Source organism: Amblyomma americanum, chromosome 1 (genome assembly GCF_052857255.1).
Source record: "Amblyomma americanum isolate KBUSLIRL-KWMA chromosome 1, ASM5285725v1, whole genome shotgun sequence".
Lineage (NCBI taxonomy): Eukaryota > Metazoa > Arthropoda > Arachnida > Ixodida > Ixodidae > Amblyomma > Amblyomma americanum.
In genome coordinates, this window is record NC_135497.1 from 556,695,167 (window position 1) to 556,710,329 (window position 15,163).

Below are 15,163 nucleotides of genomic sequence, written 5' to 3' on the forward strand. Positions count from 1 at the left end.
TGCAGACAATGCAGAATCCATTGCCATCAATGCCTTGGCGACACCAAGATGATATGGTGTCACCATTTTCGTCCTTCTTGCTGAGGATGTCGATGTTGAACTTGGTGGAACGACCTGAGGGACAACAAATTTCTTAGTTTAGTATTGCGACACATACATGCGTTTGGCATGCTAGAAGAATCAGTTCTAGAGACAGCAGGCAGGACAACTCCGCAAAAATGCTTTAAAATCGATCGTATCACCACACAACATCACAAGGCATCACTATACCAGTGCAGTGCTTTTTCATAACGCTTTACAGTCAACGACCGAAAATTCGGACGAGTGATTTTTCGGACATGCTTGATTATTTGGACTTTTTCATGGCATCGCGACATAGCCCATAGAGCCAATATATAACAGCGCCTGAAATTTCGGACGCACTGCAACTGACTGCTCGATTTTTTGGACCTCATTCGCACTCGCCGCCAATACCCAAGCCACCATATAATGTGTACATTGGAGCCTCATTACTTCAAACTACAGGAGAGATCGAAAACTTGATCAAATACAATGAAATTCAAGCTTAAAGGGGGCCTCTTGCGATACTAAAATTCTGCGCGAGTCGGCACATTCCGCTCGCGTGGTTTCAGATTCGTACAGTTCTTGAACGTCTTCCGCCGCATGAAATTTTTTAAAAGCAGTCAGAGTTTGCGGAACTCATCTATGCCAAGTATTTCGTTTTGAATACGGAAAGAGGTAGCAGCGAAGCGCGTGGGAGGCATACGGCTTCACGGAGACGGCAAGCACGGGAGGAAATGGTGGTGCATTTTAAAGCGAGGTCAGCATACCCGCGGCAAAACGCACCGCAACCTTGACTTTTCTATCGTAAAACCGTAAACAACTGGCGTTTCGAAGACAGGCAAGACGCCCGTCGTTATACATAAGCCATCACAGAGTGCATATTGCCGAATACGATGCCGATTTTGGCTCTAGTCGCTAGGCCTAATGACGGAGGCCAACGCCGACAGAGCACTTGCTTCGGCAATTTCTCAGTTCTTGTTGATTCGCTATCTTAGTGTTCTCGTTCCAGGCCCACCGTATTGCAGGCGCAATGCAGCAACCGCAGCGGCGTCTTCGCTTTCCCGTTTAGACTTTGTCCCAACCTGTGCATTCATCGGCGACATGGCAAGGGCAGCACAGCAGGTCAAGCTCGTGAAAGCGGTTGCCGCCCATCGTCTGTGCATATGTCGCGCGGCGAAATTTAGTCATTAGGAGCTTTAGAGCATGTGCAACACAACTGACCTCTTCCTCCAGCATAATAGCAATAAGTTCGTGATTTTTTTCGGTGAAATTTGATTTTCCGGACTGCCAAACTTTTTGGTCGTTTTCACGGTCCCTAGAGGGTCCAAAAAATCGTCGACTGTATAAAGAAAGTTCGGTGAACTCACCTTTAAGCTTCGAAGGCGCCATTTCAATGATGAGTTGTGCTGCAGAAGTCCAAGCACGACATTGTCCAGTAGTTCAACTTGACCTACACAAGCGCTCTCATTTTCTTTGCTTTATGCGCGAAGTGTGCAATGGCAATGAAGATCAATGTCGACATGAGGATTGATGTCGTTCGCAATTGTGGGGCGCATGGACATTTCGACCTCGGGATATTAGTTTCACTTTCCGAATGTGAAAATACGCATTTGGTGCAGCTTTGGTGCAGAAAAGCAAAAATGTAGCAGGATATAGCAGGTTTTGCCTTTGGCGCAATTGGCGCAGCTATCACATCACTGATACTGTGAGTTGAGGAGCAGTGATCAACTTCCCGCAATTCAAAAATCGGCAGTATACTTCGAGTTCAAATTATCACGACTCTACTGCATGCACTATCCCTCTCACCTTATTAACCTGAACTCTCGATTCAACACAGTTCATGTCCAAAGCATTTTTGCTTATCAAATCCTCTGCAAGCTCCTTTCGTTCCTATGAAATGCAAGAAGGAAGAATAAAACCACATGATTACACTGGAACAGCAGCACAAGTGGCAGAACAAAGCCGCCCCATTCCAACAAGGCATTACTTACATAAATGGGAATCATTTCAAAGAAATCAGTCAACACTCTGAAGATGCCCTTGACTGCCAGCACTCGCACCTCTGGACATTGGTCAGCCAGAAGGCTCTGCAGAACAAAGCACACTTGCACCGGTTACAAAACAAAAAAAAGATGCGAGCATGCTAAGTGTGTCCAAATATGTGTCACAGCAAAACAGTCAAAAACATTTACTTGCACTGAGAAGATAACATTTATTGTGTGCTGCATAAAGTAAGCCAAAGGCAAGAAACAAGCTCATGTTGCAAACGGCACTAGGTTTCATTTTTTTTCTTCGCCATTCCTTTTTCTCTCTTCGCAGCAAAGAATATTTGTGCCCTTTTCCCGATTTTTGCCATTCCTCAACCACTGCCAGCTCCGAGGGTGCCTAGCTGGGTAGCTGTGCGGACACACCCTCCCCTCAGGATAGCTGCTACCAACTCTACGAGCTCTTGCACTACGCAACTTTCTGTACGCCTCAGGCAATGCAAACTCGACACTGATATCTGGCCATCTCTGAGCAACTGCTTCAGTTAAAAATACGCCTTGCACCTATTCAAGCCATAAGCCAACAGCGGGTGCACTCCATGCCTTAGACCTTTAAGCGGTATTCACATGGGGAATGGATATGGTGAGGAGGTGAGTGATGTCACCGATCCACCAAAGTCCACCCCTGCTCTTGGATTCACGATTCACATGGGCAGCAGGGAGACGCCGACAGGGACAAGCGAAGCGGCCAGGCTTTGGAGGCGGAGGGGGAAGGGTCGAAAAGGAAAAAAAAATAGGCCAGAACAATACCCGCTTGCGGGGTTGCGTTGGTGTCTGGGCACTAGAGGCGAAAAAAAAAAAAAAGACGAAGGGGGAAACAGAATAGATGCGGGAAAGGAGGGGAGGTAAGAGAGAAAAGAAACCCGAGGCCGAACAGCCAAAAAAAAAAAAAAGACAGCAGTGGGCTGCACCCCACGAACGGTCCCCTCCCCTCCTCGGTCGGCGGCCGCCGCAGGAGCAAAACCGGAAGCTGTGTCGCCGCAAGCACTCTCAAAGGCATGACGTGTACACAGCAGCATCATCATTTAGGGAGGGATTACATCGCTCGTGTGAATACCCCTCTAAGCGTGATGCACATAGGCAGGAGTGCAAATAACCTGCCTTACCTGCACCGGCAGGAAAGCTACCCTTCAAGAAAGCATTTAATTATTCTTTTCTGTTCTCGACAATGTCACACAGTGATTACCATTTCGCAGGATTGCCATGCCTCGCAGTCGCTGCGGAAGTTGGTCCTAACCAAAGGCCACGAGAAATTTTTAAAAACTGAATCCTGTTGAAAACCAGACCAACGTTCACCTTATCCGAGAATTGGTCTAAATGGAAGTTCACAGTACTAAGCTCCGCGTTTCCATAAATACCGTATAAACTTATACGTGTGTGAATTTTGAAGGTAGTGCCCATAGACAAATGTTTAAGAAAACATAACCATATTTATTCTTCAATTATCTAGTCTAAAACAGGGTGCAGCCCATACATGGATGCAGCACTGTGTTGCCACATCGGCCAGTTCGTTTTTCCCAGTTGTCAGCTAAAAATTTCCCATTTTTTCCCAAATACTTTTTTTTTTTCGAAATATAGTAATTTTAGTATGAATACAGCCCAGGTAATATAAGAATGAGTGAAATAAAATAAATACAGAATGAGTGAAATAAAATAAATACAAAGTCCATTCATAATGAACATCAGAGCTGGATTGTTCTTGATCACATCATCGTCCATTACCACTTCTTTTTATTACTTTTTGCATTGGAACGGGGACTAGCTCGGCTAGTTCTATTTCCTGTCTAGCCTCTCCTGTATAGACTGTAGAAACCTTCGGGAATTCCTTTACAACAGCATGCGTACGTACATAGGGGACTGCGTGACTAAAGAGCTGGGAAGCAATTAATGGAAGGGTCACTGTCACTACAGCTGGAAGAAATCCAAGGATGCAGCACTCGAAGCCTGAATGAACCTTAATGGGCCAGGGCTCTGTATCCAAGGCTAGGCAGCAAATTAAAGGAAAACATCAAGCCAAATTTCTTCTCGCCACACTAGTCAGGCGGTGAAGGAACAGCGCCAAGTATGGGACAGGAGACAAACATGGAAGCACTTGGCGCTGTTCCTTCACCATGCAATACCAATTAGCCCGTCAACTCGCTCTTCTACACTAGTCAGGCCGCCATGATAACAGGATTTTCCCTTCATCTCTGCACATTTTCCCGAGAAAGTACATTTAAAACACCGGTCTTTAGCAAAACCAAAATTTGCCAAGTTTTCAATGGGTTATTAAACAAAATTCCCTTTTTCCCTCAGTGGCTTGATTTTCCCACGATATGTGAAATTTCCCACGATTCAGCAACACTGGTGCAGCCCTCGCGCAAGATCATGACAAAACAATCACTTTGTGCTGCGAAGAATTCTGCACTGGAGGCATTTGGATTAACCTTGATCATCTCCAACTGTTCTTGCATTGCTGCTCCACTAAAAATGAGTGCCACAGCTGGGACCCAACCCGCTCAACCTTGGGGTCAGCAGAACACCACGGATCCACCGTGGCAGCTGTGCCCATCAGAAGATTGCAGCTCGTTGGTCCAGATGGTCACCATGCCAGCACTACCCCAAGAAAGCTTGCACATTAGGCACCACCAAGGAGAGGAACAAGAAGAGAAAAGGGCTGCTGCTGAACGAAGGTTTTCGAAGCTCTTCAGTTTTAAGCAAGTTCATCCGCAAGTGGTCTACAGACAACTCACATGCATCGTCTGAAAGTGCGTCACCAGTTCGTCTTGCTGCTGAGCAGCTAGAGTGCTCTCCAGAAGAGGGAACGAGTCAAAAAAGATTTTGGCTGCATTCCGGCGCACCCTGAAGTGCCGAGCCTGCATGAAGAAAAAAGCAAAGGACATGTTACACAAACAAACAAAAAGTAGTGGTGTGCGGCGAATGGTCAGTACATATTCGAGAAACTGATACCGCAGGAACGCGTGTAAGGGCCGCACTTTTTTTTCCAGGTTTGATGGCCAATTTTCGGGATGCGGCCCATACACGCGACTTGTCAAAAAAAAAAATTTTTAAGTAAAAACACACCAATGAGGAAATGAGCGGCATTTATTCTACGTTTAGCCGTCACTCGGGGAGTCTTCCGACCCCGAGCTGGTGCTGTGCTCTGGTACACGCTCATCCCACAAGAACTCGCACAGCATTTCCGCTGTCAACACGTAGCCCTTGTTCCGCACTTCCATCACTTAGCAGAGCAGCTCTTCTTCCAGTTCGGGAAACTTGCACGGCTTGCCTCGGGAAGCGCGCTTTTTGCAGCTTGCGTTCCTCAATGAATCCCTTTGGTGGCATCATTGTCACATGCATTTCTCGGCCACGTCGAATTTCCTGCCTGCCGCACGCTTGCCGTGTTCAACAGCAAACTCCCAGCCATGTAGTTATTAAGGTGCTTGCCCATCGTGCTAAAACTGTAACGCTCGGCGGCAGCATGCGAGAGCCACAACTATAGTGAACTACCACGTTACCACAACTACCGTGCCTTTGACACTTTTGACAGCCACAAAAAGCTAAAGCTGGTGACACTGATGCCGATAGAGATAGCGGGAGCTCGCGGCAGAGGAAAAAGTTGATGATAATGGTGAGCCGCGGCCTCGGGCGCCATTTGTGGCCGGCACATTAAAGCTCCTGTGAGCATGCGTCGCCTCCGCGATCTAGCGTGCAGTTGCTCGCAGCCGGAGCTGATCGCAGAGGCCGCGGCACGTGCATTTCGGAGGCTATTCCCGCGTGGGTCGCGAAGAATTTTGGTGCAGCCCTTACACGGATATTTTTTTTTAATTTCTTTCGGGAAAACAGCGTGCGGCCCATACACAAATGCAGCCCTTACATGCATTTATAAGGTATTTGAGAATTTCCGAATACAGTGAAAGCTTGTTAATTCAAACCTCATTAATTCGAATTTCGAGATAACTTGAACTGTACAACTTGGCCCGCCACCCCCCCATCCCGACCCGAAATTCATAGTCAGAAAATAAAGAAATCTTACTAGAATGTGAGCCACATAAAAAAAGGCAGTGACTAGGACTAGAACATGCATATTATTAAGCTTGCGACGCTCGTCGTAGCACGTCGAATGCTCACTCATCATCTTCGTCAATATCACTGACATCGCTGTCCTCTTTTGTTGCTGGCTTCCTCCCACAGCGCACTGTCTTCGCTTCCATCCAGCGCATTCAAGACGCTGCACTTGCGGAAGGCCCACATAATCCATTCGGCCGGAATTTCCTCCCATGCCGTGGCAACCCAGTTCGCCACTTGGCTAAGCAAAGCACGCTTGATGTGCCAGGTCGGTGTGAGCTGGTGGTCCTGAAGCGTCAGCCAGTTGTAGTGCTCCCGCAGCCTATCCTTAAAGGGCTTGTTGATTGCAGCGTCGAGCGGTTGTAGCTGGCTCGTCATTCCTGCGGGTATCACAGCAATGTCCGTACCGCATTTCGAAAGCACTGACCTTACGGCATCTGTCAACTGGCCGCGGTAGGAGTCGGGAACTCTAGAAGTGACTCTGAACAACAGGGCCCCGGCACGATGTTGCCACACGGTCTTCACCCAGTCTTCGACTAGGGCACCACTCATCCATCCATTCTCTTGTGCGCGCACTACGTTTTTAGGAAAAACCTCTCCGAATGGAAGCATTTTCCGCTTAAAATTGAGGTAGGGCGGCAGTTTTCGCCCATCGGCCATGCAACATAGCATCACGGTAAGACGTTGCTTCTCATACCCAGCAGTTCTTACTTTCACCTGTTTTGTGCCCTTCTCATTGACTGCCTACGCCACAGGCATGTCGAAATACACTGGGGTCTGATCGGTGTTACCGATTTGGCCCAGACTGTACTGCTTCTCCAGCCGCTTCTTGATCACAAAGCGCTGAAACGCCACCAGCTTCTCCTCAAAATCAGGTGGTAGGTTTTGGCATACGGAAGTCTGCCGTCGCAGCCTGAACCCGAAGCGCTTCATGAAATGCGTGACCCAGCCCCTGCTGGCTTTAAATTGGGTCCATGGGATGCCTCTAACGTTAGCAACCTCCCTCACCTTTGCCTGTATTATCTCCATCATCACAGGCATCGCACCTTCCCTTTGCTTCCGGATAAAGTTGGCAACATCCTTTTCCACCTCGTGGTGTCGCCCGCTCTTCGGTACAGTGAAGGCCATTCGCTTTGCAGCGCAGTTGAAGAGCTCATTCCGTTGCTTCCGCCACCAGCGCACGCTCTTCTCGTCCATGCCGAAGTCGTGCTGGGTTTGAAGTGCTTTCTGCTGCCAAAACTACTTTCCGCCTAAAAGCCACGGTGTAATGGCATCGCTAGGTGGCTCTATAGGTGGCTCTATTGTAAAACCTGTAATTGAATATGGCAAAATTGTTTGGGATTCTTACACCGCGTCTAACAAAATAAAAATTGAGAAAGTTCAGAAACTTGCTCCCCGTTTTATCTTAAACAAATATCGCCGAACTGATTCACCAACCGAATTATGTAAATTGGCAAACCTTAAAAGTTTAGAATACTGCCTTAATATAGGCTGAAGTTTCTTTACCTTTTAATTCATGGCCACTTGAATATCAACACATCATTATATTTTACAATACACCCTAATGAGACTTCAAGACATCGCCATTCCTTGTACATTCCTGTGCCGCGTTCTTATAATGATTGTTTTAAGTACAGCTTTTTTCCTCGTGTTATTAAAGAATGGAACATGCTGCCTGATTCCGTTATAAATATTAACTCCCTTGATGCCTTTCTAGAATGCCTGAAATCTTATCTGGACCGTAGTACACCAATGTAATAGTTCTGCCTCAGCACATGCGTTTTCTTTACTGTTTCATTTTTCCTTAATGTCTTTTGTGCCGATGTCATAGTTGTGAAATGTACCTTGTTTTGAATATGTATTTATTAGATTTTCCACTCCTGTAATAGCCTGAGAAAGGCTGACAGTATCAATAAATGAATGAATGAATGAATATTGCGCCGCAATCCCGGGCGTTTCTCAAAGTCACGTGGCGACGAACACAAGTACAGGAGAGCGAGACCTTTGTTCACAACGTTCGAATAAGCCAGTGCCAACAAGCAAAATGGAGCCTGCAAACCTGCAAACTGCAAGTAGCTGTGGCCGCGAGATGGTGTTACGGGTGCAGCGATTGCAGGCACACCGCATCCTCAAGTCGACCGCCGATTTTCGTAAATGATTTTTTAAAAAGTACCGGCCTAGATTCGAGTAAATATGGTACTATCTGCAGAGTGTTGAAATTATGTATGCTTTACACGACTGGCACCAAAATAATCCGCTTCGAACAAAAACTAGATTTATTATGTTTTTTCTTTGTCAATGCAATAAAACTACCACCCATCTACGGTTTTATTTTTATTCAGAAAAATACAAGTGAACTTAGGCTACTGATTCTGGTACCAGTTATGTAAATGGCATTGATTAATATGTGAAAAATTTGTTTACTTATGCCTTATAGCTACAGAGAAAAATGCACAAAATCCTCCAATAATGCTGTTTTGAGAAAACCGCCAAAACTGCCACTAAAGTCTCTGAAAGCTGTTTCATTCGTCAAAACTTACCCTGACAGAAGAGCTGTACGAGGAGCCCCGAATAGCTGAAAAAATGAGTTACAAACAAGGCCAAGGACGCAGTTCATATCACGAGAGTTCAAAGCATTTTTCAATAAATGTGACTGTTCACATCATTTCTGGCCCAAGGTTTCCAAGGTCAAATGGCTTGGCAGAACAGGGAATCCAGGTCATTAGGCGACTGCTGAAGGAGACTAAGCATGCAAATGAGAACACCTGGGTGGGACTGACTGCTGAACTACTGTGAGACACCTTCAAAATATGGACGTTTGCACCTAGTGAACTTCTCATAGGCAGACTGCTTCGCAACACGCTACCGCACTTCAAGAGTTGCCCAACTGCAACACCTCGGAATCAGATCCAAGCTGGCAGTGGCAACAGCACAATCCCATCTGAGATACATTGTCGAAGTATGCCAAGACATGGAATGGGGTCCCAAAGCAAAAGTGGAGAGTTGCGCGGCACCATGCTCCTGCCGGGCTTGCACAGAGGATGGCCAGTACAGTAAAAGCTTGTTAATTCGAACTCGAAGGGGACTGGAAAATTGTTCGAAATTAAGTGAAGTTCGAATTATCGAATGGGCGCTAGAATAAGCGGTTATAGCACCCCACCGCGCAGGCAGAACCTGGGTATTTAATGGCCGACGATCGCTGCTGCAATCTCCGGCGTCTTTGTTGTCATCGTCGTCACTCTCCTCTTCAGCGGTAACATCTGCTATGATGTCTTGGACAGTGCCCAATTCGTATGTGGCCAGTTGGTATGGAAGTGTATGCTATAAACGACCAAGGCTTTAACCGAACTTGAATTTTCTTTCTCCTCCTCGTACATTGTTTGTAGTCCATTTTAAGCCTATTCGGTTAAATCGGCGATTACGTAAACTCGATACTGATTGTTAACATTTTTTTTCTAAATCCTGATGAGCCTATACAACAGCAGTCTATATTTCCATACTTTCTCGAGATTTGTTAAACAGCACCTTCAATATATTTCCTTACCTTCAATATTTCCATCAATTAGCACCTTACCGTTTTCCAATATTCAAAATTTTTGTTCGAGAATACTGGACATGGATATCCGTGCATAATGTTAACATAATTTTATATTGAAGGAAGAAAGGACGGGTGTGGGCTGTGAAAGTGATTGCAGCTACTTGCGTTATTGCCTTTTTCTGTAACACAAATAATTTACTGAGGTTTGTTTTATGTTCCCAAAACAAGATAGCAGTAGTTTAATTAGTAATTTAAGTTGGAATTAAGTATGAGTGCATTCCTAGGAGTCAAGTATAGGTAGAGTGCTCAAATGCAAAAAGGTTGCTCAAATGCAGGCGAAGTTATAACACTTGGGAAGGCGTATTTGTTTCATCATGAAGTCTCTTAGCCAATATACCTGTATGATAGCAGAGCTAATTTTCTTCTTGTTTGAGTCGTGTTCATGATTGCATCTCACTCTGCCAGCTAGCTTCAATTAGCAGTCGAACGGGCAGTGAACACCCTTTGTGAATAGTGACCACGACCTGTTGCGACCATAAAAAAAGAGTATAAGAAATGCGGCAGAATATGACTATACGGTACAAATTCACATCACCTTTGGTCATAAACAATATATGCAACTCGAATACATCAATGCGCAAGGCATGTGCAAGCCTGCAGATTGAGTATATACTAGCCTGAATATATTCGATACAGTTTGCAGCGCTTCAAAAACGCGATCAGCGAGCGAAAGCGCCACCGTGCCGCAGTATTTCACATGCGAGCGGCCAGTCCGGCGGCTGAGGAGCGGTAGGGTCGCAACACCCCGATCGCACAGCAGAGGCATACAGGAAACACCCACAGAGAGCAGGCCGTACAAAGCGCGCGCGCCGCCGCTACTCAAGCCCGGCCGTGGTTTGGTGCGCAAGCTTGCGAGCATTGATCCCAGAGGCTGCCACACTGCTGCAGGCGCTTTGCTAGGGCACAGCCAGACTCGAGCATACAAAGCGAGCGTCGCCACCTCTTCGGTCCAACCGTGCTTGGGGTTTCGCTTGATGCGATAATTTCAGTAGCTGTGCCCATCCGCTCCACAGGACTGGCTCTCAAGTCATCGTGATCACTGAAGCGATGTGGTTCTTACACGTATCTAGCACAGGTCGTGTCCAACATAGAAAATCGGCCACGAGACCTAGGAGAGTTACGACAACTGCAGCTACTGTCGGATCCCGCTAGGACACTTCTTCTGCCTCCTGGCGCGAAAATCGATACCGCGCGGGATTTACAGACGTTTCCGTGATCGTATTATCCAAACCCACATGGAAATATAATCATATTAGCCGTACAAAAATGCACTACCACTATAGGACATCGGCCGGGAATGGAAAAAAAAACATGCCAAAAAACGTATTTAGCGGAATCGTATCAACGAGATTTCATTGTATTCCTACTGCTCAAATATTTGAAGCCACTTTTCTCAGTTTGCATTTTTGGAGCAAAGTGCACATTTAGCAAAACTACCGTTTTTAAACTGCACAGCCGAAACTTACTTTGAAGGTACTTACTCGGCAGAAATTTTAAGGGGAACAAGATAAATACTTATCACGCCTAATGGTTAGCTTTTTATGGAAAAAAAAAGCCACTTTTAAACCGAAGCGCAAGCAAAAATAAAGTTGCTTTCAATTTATGCGATATTCAGAAAAAGTGGTAGTCATAAAACAGCAATCACTTCCCTTTTTTCTGTATAAGGGGCTTTCCCAGTGTTGCTTATGCCAAAAAATGAACAAATTACAAGCATTTTTAAAGTTTTTTTAAACTGGCATGCTCACTAGACTAAAGATACAATACTATGGTAATTCTGGTTGAGTTTTGTTTGGTTTATGGTTTATGGGGGTTTAATGTCCCAAAATTACTCAGGCTATGAGGAACGCCGTAGAGAAGGGCTCTGGAAATTTCGACCACCTGGGGTTCTTTAAAGTGCACTGACATCACACAGTACACGGGCCTCTAAAATTTCGCCTCCATCAAAATGCAACCACCACAGCCAGGATCGAACCTGTGTCTTTCGGGTCAGCAGCCGAGTGCCATAAAGTTTTAATGGCATAAGGACACAACAGGTCTGGAAAGTTCCCCAAAAATGGTAGAGTGGTTCGAAAGTTGAACCCCCAGCCCCGCATCTCCCCCTTAATGGCACATAAGCCGATTTGTGCATGCAAATCGGCCTTGAAACCTACGTCTGCCTTAGCACTCAGCTTCACATGTTAGATACGGTTCCTTTTTCATCTGTGCATCCCTCTCGACATGTGGTTCCTGTGTGGTATTAACTTTGCACCACTTTGGCCAAGTGTCTGTCCACGGAAAACAGGACCTCTCAACCAGTTTTCACAGCTTTCACTCTTACTCTTGCCTTCTCTTGCGACATTCATGTACGATTCAAATCTGAAAGTGAAAACACTCCAAAGCTGAGCTGATATTCCAGGCACTGTTTCCATGAAAACTACACACACTAACCTGTACTGAAAATGCATTTCAAAACACTAGAAAGTTTATACTAGAGACTTTTAGCAGAGCGGGCCAGCGGAGCGGAGCGGACGAGAGAGGGCGCCAGTGCGCATGCGCAGAACGCTCAGGCGGCCAGCGGGTTTACGGCGCTGCACGCTCGCCCGGTCTTTCCAGCAGAGAGTGCCCAGCGAGTGAGCTTCGTCGAGGACTAACATGGCGGCCTCCAGTGCGAACGTTGGTGCGTCGGCTTCATCGAGCACAGACGCGGCGCAAGCACGCCTGCAAGCAAAGAAGCCGCGCAAATGTTTTAGCATGCAAGATCTTTGCCTTCTGTGGGAAGTGGCAATCTGCGGTCGTGACTCGCGAACTGGCGCTAGTTTACACACAGCACACCAAAAAATAGCTTGCGGTGTGGGGCTTCGGCTTGACTTGACCATCACAGTGCCAAACATTTTTTTTTCTTAATAAGGTAGAACTTTGGGCTTGTTGGTGCATCACTTTTGAAAAAGACATGGCGCATGAAGACAGGACAGTGCAGTGCTCGTTCTGTGTTGTCTCTGCACTGTCCTGTCTTCATGTGCTGTTTTTTTTTTCTAACACGGCATACTTTAATTGAATTATAAGGACCACTAATGTTTAAATATACACCAGAAACACAAATAATGCCTTTATTTAGCAATTTTAGTACAGTAGCAGCAAGCACGATTCATATTCGTTTCAGCGTAATTTTGCTTTTCACCAATAGGTGGGGCAGCACAGCGCTCCGCGCTACTACGCGCATTCAGGCATTTTAGACACTGCGCTAAAACTGCTCGCGCTACGTTCCGCTGGGGAACTACCATAGGAGCGGAACGTAAATGCGCTCAGCTAAAAGTCTTTACTGTTACTTTTTCATCAGAGCAAGGCGACAGTACGAAATTCAGCGGCCCCATCCATTCATAGCCAATGAACACAATGAATAGCACTGCCCTTGCAAAAGTGCCACCAAAGTGGGACCACCAGCCACCTGGACACGTGCCAGAAGAGCCCTCACCTTGAGGGCCCGCCACAGAATGGGTAGGTAGCATCTGCACAGCATCACGGCCACAGCTCTCTCCTTCCGTGCAGCATGCAGCACCTTCAGAAACTGCAGAGAAAAGGGCCCATGAGTTGGAAAAACAGAAGAGCATGTTTCCAAAAGGGTGGGGGCCTAGTTGGTTGTGCATCATGCTTCCACGCCAAAAACAATGCACACACGGCACATCCAAGAGAGGAAATCGCCACGATTTTAAAGTCAAGAAGATCAGGTATTGTTGAAGCAGGGTTTAAACAGTATACAAGAGTGGTGTTCCAGATGAAAAATAAAAATAAATCAATATAAAAGTTTTTGCAAGGATAACTAGCCCCACTAAAAATATTTTCCCTTTCGATTACCAGACAGACGGCAAGCCTATAACACGTGTCAGGCATTTCAAATATTTAGGAGTGACCATAATATGTGAAGATTTGAATTGGAAATTACATGTGAACAACATATGTGCATCAGCTGAGAAAAAACTTTGGTATTTGAAACGCAAACTTCGACTTGCACCCGCAGATGTCAGACTCACTGCATACGTGACTTTAGAGCGCCCCAAGTTAGAATATGCAAGTGTTGCATGGAATCCTTTTAGAAAAAACCAAATAAATAAAATTGAGAAGGTTCAGCAACGGGCTGCAAGGTTCATACTCTCAAAATACAGGTCAACAGACTCTGTCACTGAGCTGCTTGATAAATTAAACTTGCCGCAACTTTCCCAATGACGACAAACAGCCAGACTAAAGTTTATGCATCTAATAAGTAAAGGCCAATTCAATTTCAACACAGAACGGTACCTTCAAAAACGATCGTCGCGTCCTGTACACGGTAGTCATCCTAGACAGTTCCTTCCTCTACGTGTAAGAACAGATACATTTAAGTTTTCGTTTTTCCCAAGAAAAATTGAACATTGGGACACCTTACCGTACGACATAATATAAATTAATTCCCTTGAGCAATTTGAACAATCTATCCTCCACCACTTCGCCGCCGATACACTAACAGTATAGCAGTCAGGCAGGTATTCCTTCCTTCCTTTTACTGTTATTTTTATTTATGAAGTGCACTGTAACCTGAAGTGCGGTACCTCTGATAGCTCTGTAACCCCAATTTTTGATGTTATTTCCCTACAATTGTGTTCTTGTACGGCGAGCTGACTGGAAGTGTATCCATGAAGAAAACTGTATGTATAGAAAACTGGCCCTTGCTTGAATTGTGCACTTATGTTGTATTTACTGCACTGTGTTTATGTTGCTACAAAAAAATCATTGAATTCCCACCCTGTAGCGGCCCAAAAAGGGGCTAGCAGCATCAATAAATAAAATAAGAATGACAGGGTGCAGAATATCGGATGACTAAATCTTGCCTCTTGCGAGAGGCACTGCAGCAAAATCCTTTTACTGCTTTAATGATAGTAGCCAGCAGCAAGGCTTGAAGAAACATTTTTGCTGCAGCTATGTATTAAGCACATCATCAGACATTAATCATGCAGTAGTAAGAATGGTATGCTCCTTTTTTAATGCTGCAGTATTTGTGCAGAAATGTACAAGAATAAAACATTGCCACAAAATTCTGAGCAAGTGCCCCCACCCGTGCAAGAGCCCCCACCTCACTGCTAAATTCACATTTCCGCGTCGTTCCAGGCAGGCACCGCCCCCCCCAACCCACCGCTTCCCAGCTTCGCATCCCTATCATGCACCGCGGTCTGGCAACGCTGCCCTACCACAACCAGTCCAAGAATCTGATCCAATCCAACCTTGCTTTGCAGCCCTATTATAGTTCACTATAGCCTGGTCGCCACGCGACAAATGTTGCGTCTCTACACTTCAAGCTTGACTGGAAACAGACATAGGAATGGGACAAGAATTTTGAAAGTTTGCTACACCAAAACTACGGGAAAACCAAACTTTGACGAAAGCTAAGTAATGGCCTGCC

At 45.8% G+C, this 15,163-nt stretch overlaps 1 protein-coding gene across 3 annotated transcripts in view; it reads right to left on the reverse strand.

Annotated features, from left to right (window-relative positions):
- LOC144116357 (condensin-2 complex subunit G2-like) overlaps positions 1 to 15,163 on the reverse strand; it is a 194,193-nt gene that overhangs the window by 117,885 nt on the left and 61,145 nt on the right. For all 3 annotated transcript variants that reach the window (XM_077651127.1, XM_077651126.1, XM_077651128.1), the window contains exons 9-12: positions 13,205 to 13,297; positions 4,841 to 4,963; positions 2,055 to 2,150; positions 1,870 to 1,953 (exon numbers count right to left, since the gene is read on the reverse strand). In XM_077651127.1, the coding sequence (XP_077507253.1) occupies positions 1,870 to 1,953; positions 2,055 to 2,150; positions 4,841 to 4,963; positions 13,205 to 13,297 (396 nt within the window). The remainder of the gene's footprint in view (positions 1 to 1,869; positions 1,954 to 2,054; positions 2,151 to 4,840; positions 4,964 to 13,204; positions 13,298 to 15,163) is intronic.